Source organism: Thermobia domestica, chromosome 6 (assembly GCF_964235325.1).
Source record: "Thermobia domestica chromosome 6, izTheDome1.hap1.1, whole genome shotgun sequence".
Lineage (NCBI taxonomy): Eukaryota > Metazoa > Arthropoda > Insecta > Zygentoma > Lepismatidae > Thermobia > Thermobia domestica.
The window spans coordinates 38,630,262-38,644,870 of record NC_137459.1 but is presented as its reverse complement, the minus strand read 5'-3'; the positions used below and the strand labels follow the sequence as shown (position 1 = coordinate 38,644,870).

At 36.4% G+C, this 14,609-nt stretch overlaps 1 protein-coding gene across 1 annotated transcript in view; it reads right to left on the bottom strand.

The window, feature by feature from the left end:
- Nucleotides 1-14,609, bottom strand: part of LOC145687949 (uncharacterized) — a 137,956-nt gene that overhangs the window by 79,696 nt on the left and 43,651 nt on the right. The window contains exons 8-10 of the mRNA XM_081761542.1: nt 13,249-13,402; nt 6,191-6,401; nt 4,274-4,424 (exon numbers count right to left, since the gene is read on the bottom strand). Coding sequence (XP_081617668.1) covers nt 4,274-4,424; nt 6,191-6,401; nt 13,249-13,402 — 516 coding nt within the window. The remainder of the gene's footprint in view (nt 1-4,273; nt 4,425-6,190; nt 6,402-13,248; nt 13,403-14,609) is intronic.

The window sequence follows — 14,609 nt, the reverse complement described above, 5'->3', positions numbered from 1 at the left end:
AAGCCCGATTTTGACTATGAATGTGATGATGTTTATGTTTTGCAATTGAACTTAAATACTGAATAAACGATATATTGTGTCATGTTACTGTATCCTAGGTTTCATGACGATATATTTGATTTGCGAAGTGCAAGTATGATTCCGCTAAAGAGGAATACAAAATTCACTAGCTGAAAATTAACAATTCTGCGTATAGATACCTAACATGGTGCAGTGAAACGCGAAAATTTTCAAGTGATAGTAATTAACAAAGAGAAATGAACTCTTTCATTTTATTTATTTATTTATTTATTTTTTATTTTTATTTATTTATTTTTGTTCGAAATGATGAGAAATAGACTCATTTTCGTTTCGCTTTCTTTTTTTATTTTATTTTTATGTTACCAAAAAATGAGAAACGGACTCATTTTCATTTTCGAATTTTGATAACTATGAGAGATGGACTCATATTAAATACTTGATGTCATTACTCTTTATTTTTCATTTATCTAAAAATTTTAACTTATTTAGATCTTTTTTTTTTTAATTTTAATTTTATTCTGTTGTATCCATTAGAAGTAACTATGTTTATCACTAATTTTAACGGTATTGCCATTTATATTGTGATTTACGAAGTTTCATCCTAAGTTTATAAGCTGAATATCCATGTATCTTTCCTTGGAATACTTAAGTATACCATATAATTTTTACCTATATAATGGTCAACTTACATATTACATGTAACTTGTCAAATATGCGTTTGCTTTTGCACAATAAATGTAAATCAACTTTCAGTAGATTAGTTTCCTTGAAGGTAAATTTTACCTAAATGTTGATGTGAAATATCGTCCAGTATGAGAGTGTGCGTGTATGTGGATGGATGAACTCTTAGTTTTAAGTATTAGTATCTTTGGGGTGTTAAGCACCGTAACTGCACTTATGAATAACTAATATATGCACCATAGTTCACGCTCGATGAGATATTGTAGACGACTATCTCACTATGGCTCTAAGAACTGAGGCAACAGCAACGAATAAATCAAATCCGGGGAAATGTTCTTTTACTTGAATTTTTCTTCGATATTTCAAAAAACCATGTTTTTTTTTTATTTTTTAACTCACAGATATGTTCGACTTCATCGATGTCTGGATGAAATTAATTATTATTTTGACATAAATAAACACCGCTTCTCGTGATCTGAGCTGGGTTTAGGTAACTTCAACGTGCATAGTTACCTGGATCCAGGTCAGAGTGACACGAGTAGTGTACATTACATAGAAGGATTAGAACAAAATTATCTCCACTAATTAGAATTTATTTTGCGCTTTCGCGCTACCATTCAATATTCGTCCAGTATTTCTTCCTTTTCTTCCTTCTCTCTTCTTTTCCCGTCTTCTTCTTCTCCTCCTTTTCCCTTCTTCTTCTAAATTCCTTTTACCTTTATTTCGTCTTGTAAAAAAAAAAAAAAAAACGACGAGGTCGTGACTGGGAGTTGTCTGTACGGACACGGTCGACGAAAATAATCTAAATTTTTATTTTTTAATTTATTTGTTTTCTCTTTACCTTCGAGAGTCCGATATCAAATAATTTTGGTTAAATCGAGAGAGATGTTGAAATTGTTACTCTCTACAAGTTAGATTAGCGACACGTCACGGGACGGTTGCCATGGCGATCAAACATTTTCAAGATCCCAGACACGACGACAATATATATATTTAAAAACCAGCTTATTAACAGTAACATGAGAGCAGTGAGAATGTGTAGCCTCGTTGCCAATGAATGGAGAGAGCAGATTTAGAAGCTAATCACAGTGAAAGTTTCAAAATAACGGGTGATGATGCTAGATGGAAAAACAAACAAGTTTGTAATATCATTGTTACAGAGATATCCGCAAGAGCAAGGTGAACACTCCAACCAAAGACAGAACACTCCTACGATCGGATGTAAGGTCCTGTTGACAGTGTTCTTCGATGTGAATAGCCTCTGTTGATAGAGTCACTGCTGGTCGATGCTACGACCCACGCTGTACGTTATTACGATAGTGTGATAGCCTACAAAAAGCTCCACAAACAGTACAAAAAACAGATACCTCTAAAGCTGACGTGTGGCGTGCTTATGCTTCGTAACAACGTACGACTTCATGTGGCCCATAGAACAGCGGACATAGCACAGTTTGCGTTGGAGATTTGAATGGATCCCCGCGTTACAGCCCCTGCGGTTACCAAGTTTTCAATTCGTTGAAGAAAGCTCTGAAGGGTAGGACTTCACGTACATGAAGCAGTTTGTGACGCTGTCAAAGAATGGATCCGCCAGCAACTAATGGTATACAGAAACTCGTTGAGACCAGTGCTTAATCGGCAAAGGTGACTATGTTTAGACTCACTAGAACTGTTCTCAGGATGCTGTCATTGCAATCTGCTGATGTCTAACCCATAAAGTGTTTTGTTTTTAAATGTTTATCTTGAACGAGGGGGCGCGGTGGCTCAGTGGTAGAGCGTTCACCTCCGGTGTTTGGGGTCCCTGGTTCGATCCCAGCTCGCGCCATGTGGACTTTGTGGTGGACAAACACCGTGCTCGTGGGTTTTCTCGAAGTTCTCCCGTTTCCTCCCACTTTCTTCATTCCACCATTTCACTCATTTCTCATTATCACCGTCTCCTTTAGCCTAACCGGCATAGCCGTGGGACGTAAAACTCAAAGATTTCATTTCATTTTTTTACACTTGAACGACCCGTTTATGTGTTTATTTTTAAAGTTCACAGTCTTCATAAATTACTCATTATTAAGCTCTTTGTTTATTACCTAAAGGTACTAACTCATCCACATTATTGTTTACGCAACTCAAAAATTCCATTTTGCGTTTGTATTATGTGAGGTACGTACGAATACAAAGTTATGCTGAATAGTTTCTCAAGAAATATTTTGAAGCAGGTAACGGTTGTTGTTTTGTTTAAAATGAAATATTCTGAATAAGTGCCCGACTTCAACATTTATGTAACAACTAGCAGCGTTCACCCCGCTTCGCTGCGGTCACCCCGGAACGCAATAAACTTTGTTACTTAGATAATTTTTACTTTTTCGCTTTCAAGTGATATGATAAAAACCATAGAAGATTGCAGTAAATCTTAACATTATATCGCCTGTCATTTATGTTAACCCGCCCCGCTTCGCTGCGGTCATCCCGGAAGTTTTCGCTTTCAAGTGATATGATAAAAACCATAGTAGATTGCAGTAAATGTTAACATTATATCGCCTGTCATTTATGTTAACCCGCCGAGTGACACGGTCATGCGGGTTGCATATAAATACGTTTATTTTTACCTATGATGAACTAACAAAGGATTTGTACGTTATGGACACTTGAATGGTCAATTATCTCAAGACACTGGTAATTAAAAATTAAAGTGATATGATAAAAACCATCTAGGGTCCAAATCCTAATAACCCCCCAAAAATAAAAGAAATTGGTTCAGCCGTATTAGCGTGATGAGGGAACAAAGGATTTGTGCGTTCTCTTTTATATATAAGACTAGCAGCGTTCACCCCGCTTCGCTGCGGTCACCCCGGAACGCAATAAACTTTGTTACTTAGATAATTTTTACTTTTTCGCTTTCAAGTGATATGATAAAAACCATAGAAGATTGCAGTAAATCTTAACATTATATCGCCTGTCATTTATGTTAACCCGCCCCGCTTCGCTGCGGTCATCCCGGAAGTTTTCGCTTTCAAGTGATATGATAAAAACCATAGTAGATTGCAGTAAATGTTAACATTATATCGCCTGTCATTTATGTTAACCCGCCGAGTGACACGGTCATGCGGGTTGCATATAAATACGTTTATTTTTACCTATGATGAACTAACAAAGGATTTGTACGTTATGGACACTTGAATGGTCAATTATCTCAAGACACTGGTAATTAAAAATTAAAGTGATATGATAAAAACCATCTAGGGTCCAAATCCTAATAACCCCCCAAAAATAAAAGAAATTGGTTCAGCCGTATTAGCGTGATGAGGGAACAAAGGATTTGTGCGTTCTCTTTTATATATATAGATAACAAGTTTAATCGTGTGAGAGCTAGAACTCATTATTCCATACACATTATTTTCTGTGATGCATCACTTCTCGGATATTCTTGATTTCATATCACCATTTTGCATTTTATGCCGAGACCCCAACAGAAAGAAGAAAATAGTTATAAATTTTAAAAAAAGTAAGAAAGAGGTCTTTACAACCTAAATAAGATCAAACACATTTGAAAATTTGCAAATAAATAACTGTAATAGCTTACCAACTGTGAAGTCCTCGTCGGCAATTTCATCACTAATACTGCAAATGTAATTTGCTTTGTAGTATCATTTTTAGGGTTAATCTTTGAGAGACGGACAACTTCATCCCAAGCAATATCCTGGACAAGTCGGCTTCTAGGTATTTTTGCCTTCCTGTTAAATGAAATATTAATAATAAATATAGAAGTAGCATCCATATAAAATAAGCATATAAAATTAAAATAATAATAATGTCAAAGAAAACATGACAACAAATAACTTTCAGATAAATGTGTTATGCCATTTCAGACTAGTGAGAGAATTTGACAGATAATAATGAAGTAAAATATATAAGGACAATTCAAATTTTACATTGAGCTCCTTCGTGGCTAAGCGGTTAGCGTACGCGCCTTTGGCGTGGGAGACCCGAGTTTGATTCCCGGAGGGTCTTCATGTAGTTTGGATTCCACGTTAATCAGTAGGTCCACGTCTCATATAGCCTTTCTGCTGAAATTGACTTTAAATTCAAAATCAACTCAACAACTCAACTCAAATTTTACACCAAATATACATTACATAAAAACTGGGTACACTAAGATATACAAAGAAATAATACAAAATCATATATAATGGTAGTTCGCTAGTATTTATAGGTTTGAAGATCTATGACCGAGTTAAGAGACATAGGTTCTACTATTCCAAGGAAAACTTCGGCATTTCCAAGAAGACTATAAGATTGATAGAGGAAGTTGTGTCTTACTAAAACAAGCAGTAAAGTGCCAATAGAAAGAAAATTATATGAATCGTTTAGGACTCGTCAAGTCTAAAATAGAGTATTTCGTTATTTTTACTTTGTTTTAGAATACGTGATTAGAACAGTAAAAACGACAAATGATTGAGTGGTTTTAACCAGTTTCTCGTGTATCCGAACCACGCCGACTTGACAGGAAACGTCAGCTATTCGTCTTATCGTGACGAAGGCAAATAGCCTTGCTGCTGACCCCCCCCCCCCCCCTTCGTTAAATCATATTCTTTTGTTTCTTGATAGGAAATTATATACGGTCAGTGCAAGAAACGTGAATATATTTTGCTGGCGACGTTTATGGAAATCGGTCTGAAAATTAATGTATATTCGACGAAGTTTAGGGTGATGAATTGAGACAGTTTGCAAGCAAACAACAAAAGCTCAATCATATAAGTTAATACTGCAAGAAGTTAAGGAATTATTTCAATAGTACTGGAAACTATAAGCACAATACTTTGAAAATTTGAGTACATGAAATGTGTATCTAAGGGGTTAATTAGGTCAATATTAATATGGCCAAGCTATTCCAGTACCAATGGAATATTTTTTTGAACTCCAATGCATCGTTTAGTTATTTATCGTGAATACACCTTGGAAGTTAGACATAGAGTTGATCTCTGTGGAACCGCATCTTTTTTACTTTTCATTTTCAACATAGCTTATAGTTGCTATTTTGACCCCGTCAGTAATTATGTCATTGCACGGGTGGTTAAATAACGCAGTGTTAAACAATGTATTGAAGCCACTGATCATTTGTTTCAAATTAGATTTTATTCTGGATTGGAAAAAAATAAAGTTGTTTCATTTTTCTATCATTTCGAAACTTAAAAATGGGCAAATCTCTAGATAATCTCCTCCTAAGATCAAACATTGATAACAAAAAAATATACAATGGTGTATTTCATTGATTTGAGTTTGAATCCTTTGTCAATAGCAAGGCAATATAGGAGGAGACCTGCAGTGCAAAGTGAGATCTGAGAGTAAGTGCAAAGTGTATTCAATGCTCTCTCACGGGAATCGAACCCGGAATCCCGTACACCAAAGACACACACTCTAACTACTTGTCTAGGGAGGAGACCTTCATGTACGTAATAACAATATGCAATAAGAAAATAACAGTAAAGTTCCTACTTACGTGACATTTATGAGCACAGTTGGAATTTTGTACTGCACTTCATTTGCTGACAAATTTTGATTCTGCTTTGCACCCTCTCTCGTTCTATTACTCATGCCGTTAGAAGCGAGTTTCGAGACCAAGCCTTTACCTTCACGGTGATTATACGATGTTTCCTTTGTTCCTGATTCAATAAGACTGACGTTCGACACGCTCTCATTCAACAACGGACCTGTAAGAACAACACGTGAAAATTATATTTAAAAAAAAAAAAGGGGGGGGGGAGAAAACACAATGGAACCTTAACCATGTATCAGAAAGAAAACGGACAGGTGGCAGTATTATGTTGGATAATAATGATTTACGTTAAGCACTACATAGAGCTTCACACAAAACGATCATTGAATTTAACTATAGAATACAGTATTTCGTTATGCTCTTTTTTTTCTTTACTTGTGGTTAATGTGTTAATCTTTTCTTTTAGTATTATGTATTGTTAATATTTTACTTGATTATGTATTACATAATATTGGGGACCACAAAACATCTTTTTTCTTATCACTTATAATAGAAATAGTGATACAAATACACACCACACACACACACACAATTCTCCACAATGTTATTAGCGTTTACTGGAACAACAAATTGTCCCAAGATACTTATTTCTAGATCTCATTCAGCTAAACAAAACGTTTTGTGTGAGCTTAAATTCTCATGTGTAATTTTCGAGAACAAAATGATCCTGTACGATAACTACGCTATTTAATAAGATGAAACTGATACTAAGGCCTCTTTCACACTACAAGCCATGCCGCAAACGGTGCCGCGCCGTGGGTACAAAAGTCCTGCCGTAAAATATACGGTTTTTGTCGAGAACATCACGGCAGCTTTTTTTGCCGGCCAAACTGATTTGTCATTTTTACGATAGAGACAGTATGGATGATCGAGATAAGTTATTATATTTGTACTGGTTCTACTTAAAATCTAAAAGACGAAGGCATAGAGGAAGGAAATGGGTTTGTTTCTTGAATATTCAAAGACCTGTGTAGCTGGTGCATTTGTGCTATTATTTAGTGACTTACGAAGTGACTAAAGATTTTTTTTTTTTTTTTTTTTAATTATTTTCGTATGTCAATAGCAAACTTTGATGAATTGTTACAGAAAATAAATTGGAATTCAATCTGTTGTAAACCTCCCTCCAACTAGCTGTTGTTTCGTTTTTGGACTTGTATGAATCGAAAGATTTGTCCCACAGTATGGGCCTTTCTTCCAATAAACTAAGTAATGTTTCTGTATCTTCCATGAAATCAATTTCTTAAGACAGCCAAAAGTAACTCCTTCTAGCACCTTTCAATGAACTAACAAACAGAATTTTGTCAGGCGCGCGCCGTCTAGTCTGAAGAGAACCATAAGCAACAATAGTAATCAACATGTCGTGTACGACGCCGCCGCGCCACGCCGCGTCTTGAAGGGTGCTGTGATATTTACGGCGGCCGCACATGGCGAAACGCCGTGACCGGATAATCTGAGAAGCCTCATATATACTAATGGTAATCAAATAATCACGACGCCGTGCCAGATGCGGCACACGGAAAACGCCACATAGTCTGAAAGAGGCGTAAAGGATACTCTAATTAAAGTTCTCACTATGACACTAGCAAGACAATACAGGGCAAGTCAAAATGATGGGCCCGATTTCAGAAATTTATTCTGCAAGATCTAACATCAGTTATTGCGAGAAAGGTAAACTGTCAAAGTTTTCTTCAAACATATCATAAGTGTTTTATGTGACCACTTCGCGTAACACAGCACACACCAAGCCGATAGTCTATTTCCTGCCAAACCTTTTGTAGCATATTGCGATCAACGTCAGTAATTCAATTCATTCCTGCTCTTGACTCTTAAGGGTAGAAAGTGGAAAGATTGCATGGAAACTTAACTTTGAAAGTTAAACTTTGATATTTGACATTTTTTTTTTATTTTGTTGGAAAAGATTATTAATCAACGAACTTAAAAAGTTCGTTACTGAATTCTATATGTCTGTGTGTGTGTGTGTGTGTCTCTGTTATTTCCGATTTTTTCAATTTGAAGCCCACCATTCGATAGAGTATCAAAAACCATCTGAGAAAGTGGTGGAATTTTTTGTGTAACTCGTACAGTTGCCGAAATATTGGCCAAAAAATGGCCGATTTCTGGAGATTTAACGAGCCATATGTTGGGAACCGTAAGTTACAGAGAGATGATATCGATGTTAATCAACACCTAAGAGGATGGTGATAGGCTTCCACGCCACTAGCTACATTGACAGCATTATACACTACACACTGCGCCACTAAAGAATTCTCTGACAAGTTTTCTATTATTTCCTTGTTTACGAAAAAAAAAAAATCTAAGGCTGCATTACCATGGGAAAGAATTAGGCACATCTTTACTATCTTGCAGAAATATACATCATTTGGTGATAAGTAATCACTCATCCAAAGTCATCAAGTCTGTATTCACCTCTTTTGTAAGACTCAATTTTCTCTCGCACATGTATCTAAACTACTAGAGCCACCGACAAGAATATACAGACAGCAAACTCCGCGAAAAACTGGAAACAAGGTGAACTCTAGCGCCTCTAAGATACGACGACGAAACTAACCATTTGATCTGTCTTCAGCAGCGTGGAAAGTTCGAAAATAACCGTCTCTAGTGGCACATAGTGGGTGAAAACGTGGTGTGCTTTTCCATTTGTTTTGTGTTTGACCGCTAGTTGTATAAATTATTTTAACATAATGTTCGATAAGTATGTACGAAAATTTCAACAAAGCAATCTAGGAACAACACAAGAAGATGCTTTTATAACAAGGTACCGAAAAATTATGACAGTTATTTACTACGAGTAATTGCTAATCTGATCGCCTTACACTGCACTTCACACTGACATGCGAAGCAGACTGAAAGAATGCGCTGGTTCAAGTACAACCCATGACGTCACGTTCGAAAACCGATGGCAGTGCCATTCAACTTACGACGAAACATCATTTTCCACCAAACGTTAATTGGCCCTTTCGCCGTGCAGACAACACAAACTAATTTCAATAGCGCATATAGGGAGTTGCTCGTCTGTATATTCTTGTCTATAACTAGAGCCATGTATTCTCTGCCTGCCTTTTCTGCATCGGACGCTGAGACAATATTACTCTGCACTAAAATTTCAAATGTTGCTCTCATTTGTTCAACAGCTCCTTCCTATAAATGAACAACGGTGAAGGGATTAAGAAACGTCAGTGCTTTTGTAAGGGAATATTTTAGCGGAGACCTTTGCTGCAGCTTGGAAACAAAGTGCTGATAGCATCCACGAACTTGTTTATGAAACCACAGCATTTCCTTTTCACTAACCCCTATACATTTCCTCAGTGCTGATCTAGTTGCATACCCAAGGTCAATTTCCTTAATACGTACTAAGTTAACAAAGATGTTTTCATTTTTCTCCATAACATCAATCTCATTGATACTCTTCCTGTCCATCGTCTCTTTTTTAACGAAGCGCGACATCTATATTTTTAATAACTGAGGGAGACTGCCATGTAAAAATGGAATCATAGGAGTGTCTTATATTCGGTCAGGAAATGCTTACAGTCCTCAGCAAGGGATTGAAAAAACGCTAATTTCGGAAGGAGCAACTTATCGTTCAAACTTCCAGCTACTATTCTGAAACTGTTACAGTTGGGTTCTTTGTCTGTTCCCTAAATAGTCTCAACATATTTTCTCACATCCGATAATATTTCTTGGCTTCGCTTTTCTACTTTAGCATTTTCTACACACCGAATGTGGCAAAATGGAAGAGGAAATAATAACGAACCTATTATTTCAGAATACTGAGCACGCCTTGCTGTTACCATTTCGAACAAGTTATACAAGGCTCTAACAAAACAAATCAAATCCCAGTTTAAGCCGAGTTCAAGAAGCCGTGGAGCATCTGTACCAAAGGTGGCACAACGTTCCTCTTTAATTAGCCTTACAAGTGCCAAGTTTACGCTTGGCCCATCCATTGAAATTTGCAGAATCTCAGATGGCTCAAGCGATTGCAAAATATTCTGCAAACCATGTAGTAGGTCTGTAGCTGCACTATAATCCATAAAAACAGAATTCAAATACCGTGTTCTGACTCTGTTGTTGCTGTCGTCCCAGAAGCGTACACTCACATCCATTTAAGTGCTCCATACAACAGGATTTAAACTTTCATCAAATCCAATGACATAATGTTTGCATTCTTGCAACAAGGATTTAAGTTCATGTTGAAAATATGGACACAATTCATACACGATGATGTATGACACTTTGTCCTTGTGCAATTTCATCTCACTAGCAATTGCACTGTCTGGAAACACCCTAGTGAAAAGAAATGAAAAGAACAACACTATTTTCAGTACTGTGTAAAGAATTCTGATTCATCACCGCATTTATACACCACAAAATCTCTGCCTGTGTAACACTATCCTTCAGTTTAAATTTGTCCAGGGTCAAAGTACTAGTGGGAGTGTGTGTTTCACTTGATGAACATGGAAGAGGATCACTGCTGGTGCCAGGTACGTCAACATGTGATGGTGACGCAGAAACAACTGAACGTTCTTTAGGTTTTGTTGGGAAATGATATGTCATTGCGAAAGTCTTCTGTCGAGTTACTGCAAGGTTTTGATGCTTCTTGCTCTTTGAATGGCTAGTAAGAGCAGTACGTCCCATGGTGCCAAATGAAAATGAAGTATTACACCACACACATTCTGCAGCTAATTTTGTCTTCCCTTCTTTTATTTAGGAAAATTTATCTTTTCATTTTTCTTGAAAATTAGTTGACGGCATGATGTAATCAAAATGGGGAATTGTACCGTTAGCTTTATCGGCCTGTATTCTGTAACTCTTCGTTTCCTTACATTAGATGTTTATTTTCGAATTTCATTCTGCTGCTGGCAATGCGTAAAAAGCTGCAATTATTACTTGTACAATAATGAATTGTCATATAAAAACTATTATAATGAAACTGACTTTTGTGTTGTCGGACATTATGGAGTCGAAGAAAGGCCTATTTCGAAAATTAGCAAGCCATTGTTAATATTTTCAAAACCCACAAAATTACAAATATCGCTCCTAAATAATATTAAAATTCCGAGAGGTCATTAAAATCGCTATATTTTACTGATGTAAAATTGGTATTGAATTTTCAAAACAAAGTCCTTGTTTTACCTTAGTATGTTGATACAGAAAACGCCAAATCCACCGATACACTTCGGACGTTTTCAATTTCACCTTCAATTATGACTGTTCTTCCCGCTAACTTTAACGCGGTACACAAAATGTTTCGAAGATTCTAAAATATTATTCCTCAATTTTCATGAATTCCCATTCGCTCCCTCTCGCACAAGGACTGTTTCCTCGCGATTTCATTTGCTACCGTTTGGAAATTTTCCAACTGACAGTTAACTGCCCGATTTTCTACAGTATATTTTTATTCTTCTTTTTCTTCTAAAAAAAACTCGAAATTCTAAGATTATTATAGACAGAATGGAAATTATGTTTAATAAAACAAACTTACCAGCCTCCTACATCATAGACATAATCATTTTTAATCAAATGTGTACTATAAACAAATGACTGGCGAGTTGCGTTCTAAACAAACGACTGGCGAATGTGATATTGTGTATTATCACATTTCTATTGCAGTTTTCAAATTTAAATACTGTGACACAAAGTGTTCACCTCAAGCGAATAAGCACAATAATTGTCAAAAACATAAATTCAAATTACCCGACAAATCCCCGATTTCCCTACCATTTTTTTTTAATTTAAGACAAATTCCCGACTTTCCCGATTTTCCTGACTGCTAGACACCCTGATGTATATATATATATTTAAAAAATCTTTATTCCGGCTTAAACAAATTTTCCTTCAATCGGTCCCATCAAATTCGGATAAATGGGACACTAGCATATTCGGAGGGGTTTGGAGTTTAATTCTTGGAACATTTGATAGTTTCGTGGCACATCCATTCCCCTATGTAACTTTTAATATATGAAAGTGCTTCAGATATGAAAATAAACTATTTACCTGTCTAGTAAATAACATGCTTCGATAATATAACGATCACTGACGTGATAATCATTCATGGGCTTGAGTCGCTGCAACGCCATCTGTTAGTGACCAGCTAAGCTACGTCCAGCCCAGGAGGAACATGTAAGGCAATGCACAAATATTTGGTGTTAGAAAACTAGTAGATTCGTCAGCCCAGAATACTCTTTTCCGTTATTCATCGGCCCAGTTTTTCTCTTCTTGACAAAGTACGATTTTGCAACGTTTTCTGCTTGAAGGAGTGGTTTCAAAACTATGCATACTTCGGACCACCATCGTAACTGATACAGATATGAAACTGCTCTTCCAAAGCGGTTAAATGTTTACTTCGTTTGGTTGTAATCCTAATGAGTTTACCCTTACGGGAAGTTATTTCTGGACAACTAGTTTATTTCCATGCAATATTTACACCAGTTTTTGACTGTCTCAAAAGTCAGACGTACTGCCCGATTGACATCTGCAACTACTGAGAGATCTATATATATAAAGCTCAAGGGCATCAAAAAAATGATTTGAACTTATTAAATACTTTTTTTTTTTAAGTCTTATAAATCTCGACTTAATGGCCCGCTGTGCGTCATAAAATCTTTTAACATTCCTTCGCAATTCACCATCTGATATTCCGAAAACTGAAAACGTAGTATTGCACGATTCAATTTAATAAGATGCGACACTAGGTGAAAAGACCTTTTATGCAACTCACTGTAATATGAGAACAGTGAACCGCCAAAACTGATATTTCTGGCGACACTATGGCACTTCATACTCAAAAATTAAAACTATTACATACGTTAGATTAATTATTAAAATTAACTTTACGTTCTATCTACTGACTGACGATGTAGGTAGAATTAAGTCAAGATTCTTTATTATGTACTATTACATAATTAAAATCAAAGATGTTCTCTCTCTCTCTCCAAGCAAAAAAAAAAAAAAAAAAAAAAAAAAAAACATTTACAGTAACTTACCAGCGGCAGCAGATGACTGAGCTGACGGACGAATTTGAGGCTGAGCCTGGCAGCGCGGAGTCGCTCTGACTTGTGCCATCTGGACAGGACCATTGCATCTTTGGGGTGTTGACATTGTTGGCACAAAACAACCTGCCTTTCCAGGTTGGAGTATCTGAAAGAAAAAAATAAATCACTGCTTAAACATTCGGAATATTTCAAGGACTTTGCATATTGTTCAAAACTAAATTTAAAGCTCATTTAACGGTGTAAACAGTTCTCTCTGCTTATTGTTAATGACAGTGCAGGAAAATCTTAAAGACACGATACTTCTATTATTTTCTAACGATCGCGGTTTTGTTTCAAATTTTAAAACATCAAGGAAATGTATAAAAATATTTTGTCTAGAAATATATATAAAATTCTGAAGAATATTCAGTCAACTTTGAAATCCATAAAGCTAATTTAATTAAAACATCCATTAGTATTTTGTGAATTCTCGAAATTCACAATATACTCCTCTCGTGGTTGCATGGTTAGTGTACGCGCCGTTAACGCGGGAGACTCCGATTCGATTCCTGGTGCGAGCGCAAGTGGTTCAGAGCTCACGTCTCAAATAGCCTGAGCTGAAAGTCATTACCTCCAACCCAACAAATAATTAAAAAAGACAATAAACTATTACTGAAGCTCAAGAAGCTATAAAATATGGGACAAGCAAGGACTGAACATGGATCTGGGTAACACTATCACTGAATTAATCACTATGCTACCAATCCATCTCCCGATTAGAACTGAAGTATATGTTCGACTAACCCAATGGACTACATGACATGTAACTTCGTTTGGACAACCCATTGACCACATGAACAACTATTATTGTTGACACGTAATTCGTGTAGTTACTCGAACACCGCCCCCAAGACTGACTGCATATTTGAGTGACACCCGGTTCAGCCACATTGTATTTAAATTTTAAAACACTTTTTAGTTACTGAGAGTTGGAATTAAAACGTAACTGGCTTCATTTATTTCTCGCTAATGTAATGATTTAGAAACCTGAACATTTATTTAGTATGATGGGACTGAATATTAAAAGCGTTCGCAGACTGCACTATGATAACGTTACAAATAAAATCTTTCAGTTTAACGTCCCACGATTATGCCCTTTAGGCTAAGAGAGATTATGATTGAAGCAAGTGAATGATAGAATTGGTGGAATGAGAAGCAGGAAGGAAACGGGAGTACCCAGAGAAACCTCATGGATAGGATATTGTCCAGCACAAACTTACTGGCCTGGGATCAAACCAGGGACCCCTGCACCAGAGGTAAGCGCTCTACCACTGAGCCACCATGTCCCCATGATAATGTTACATGTAACGATT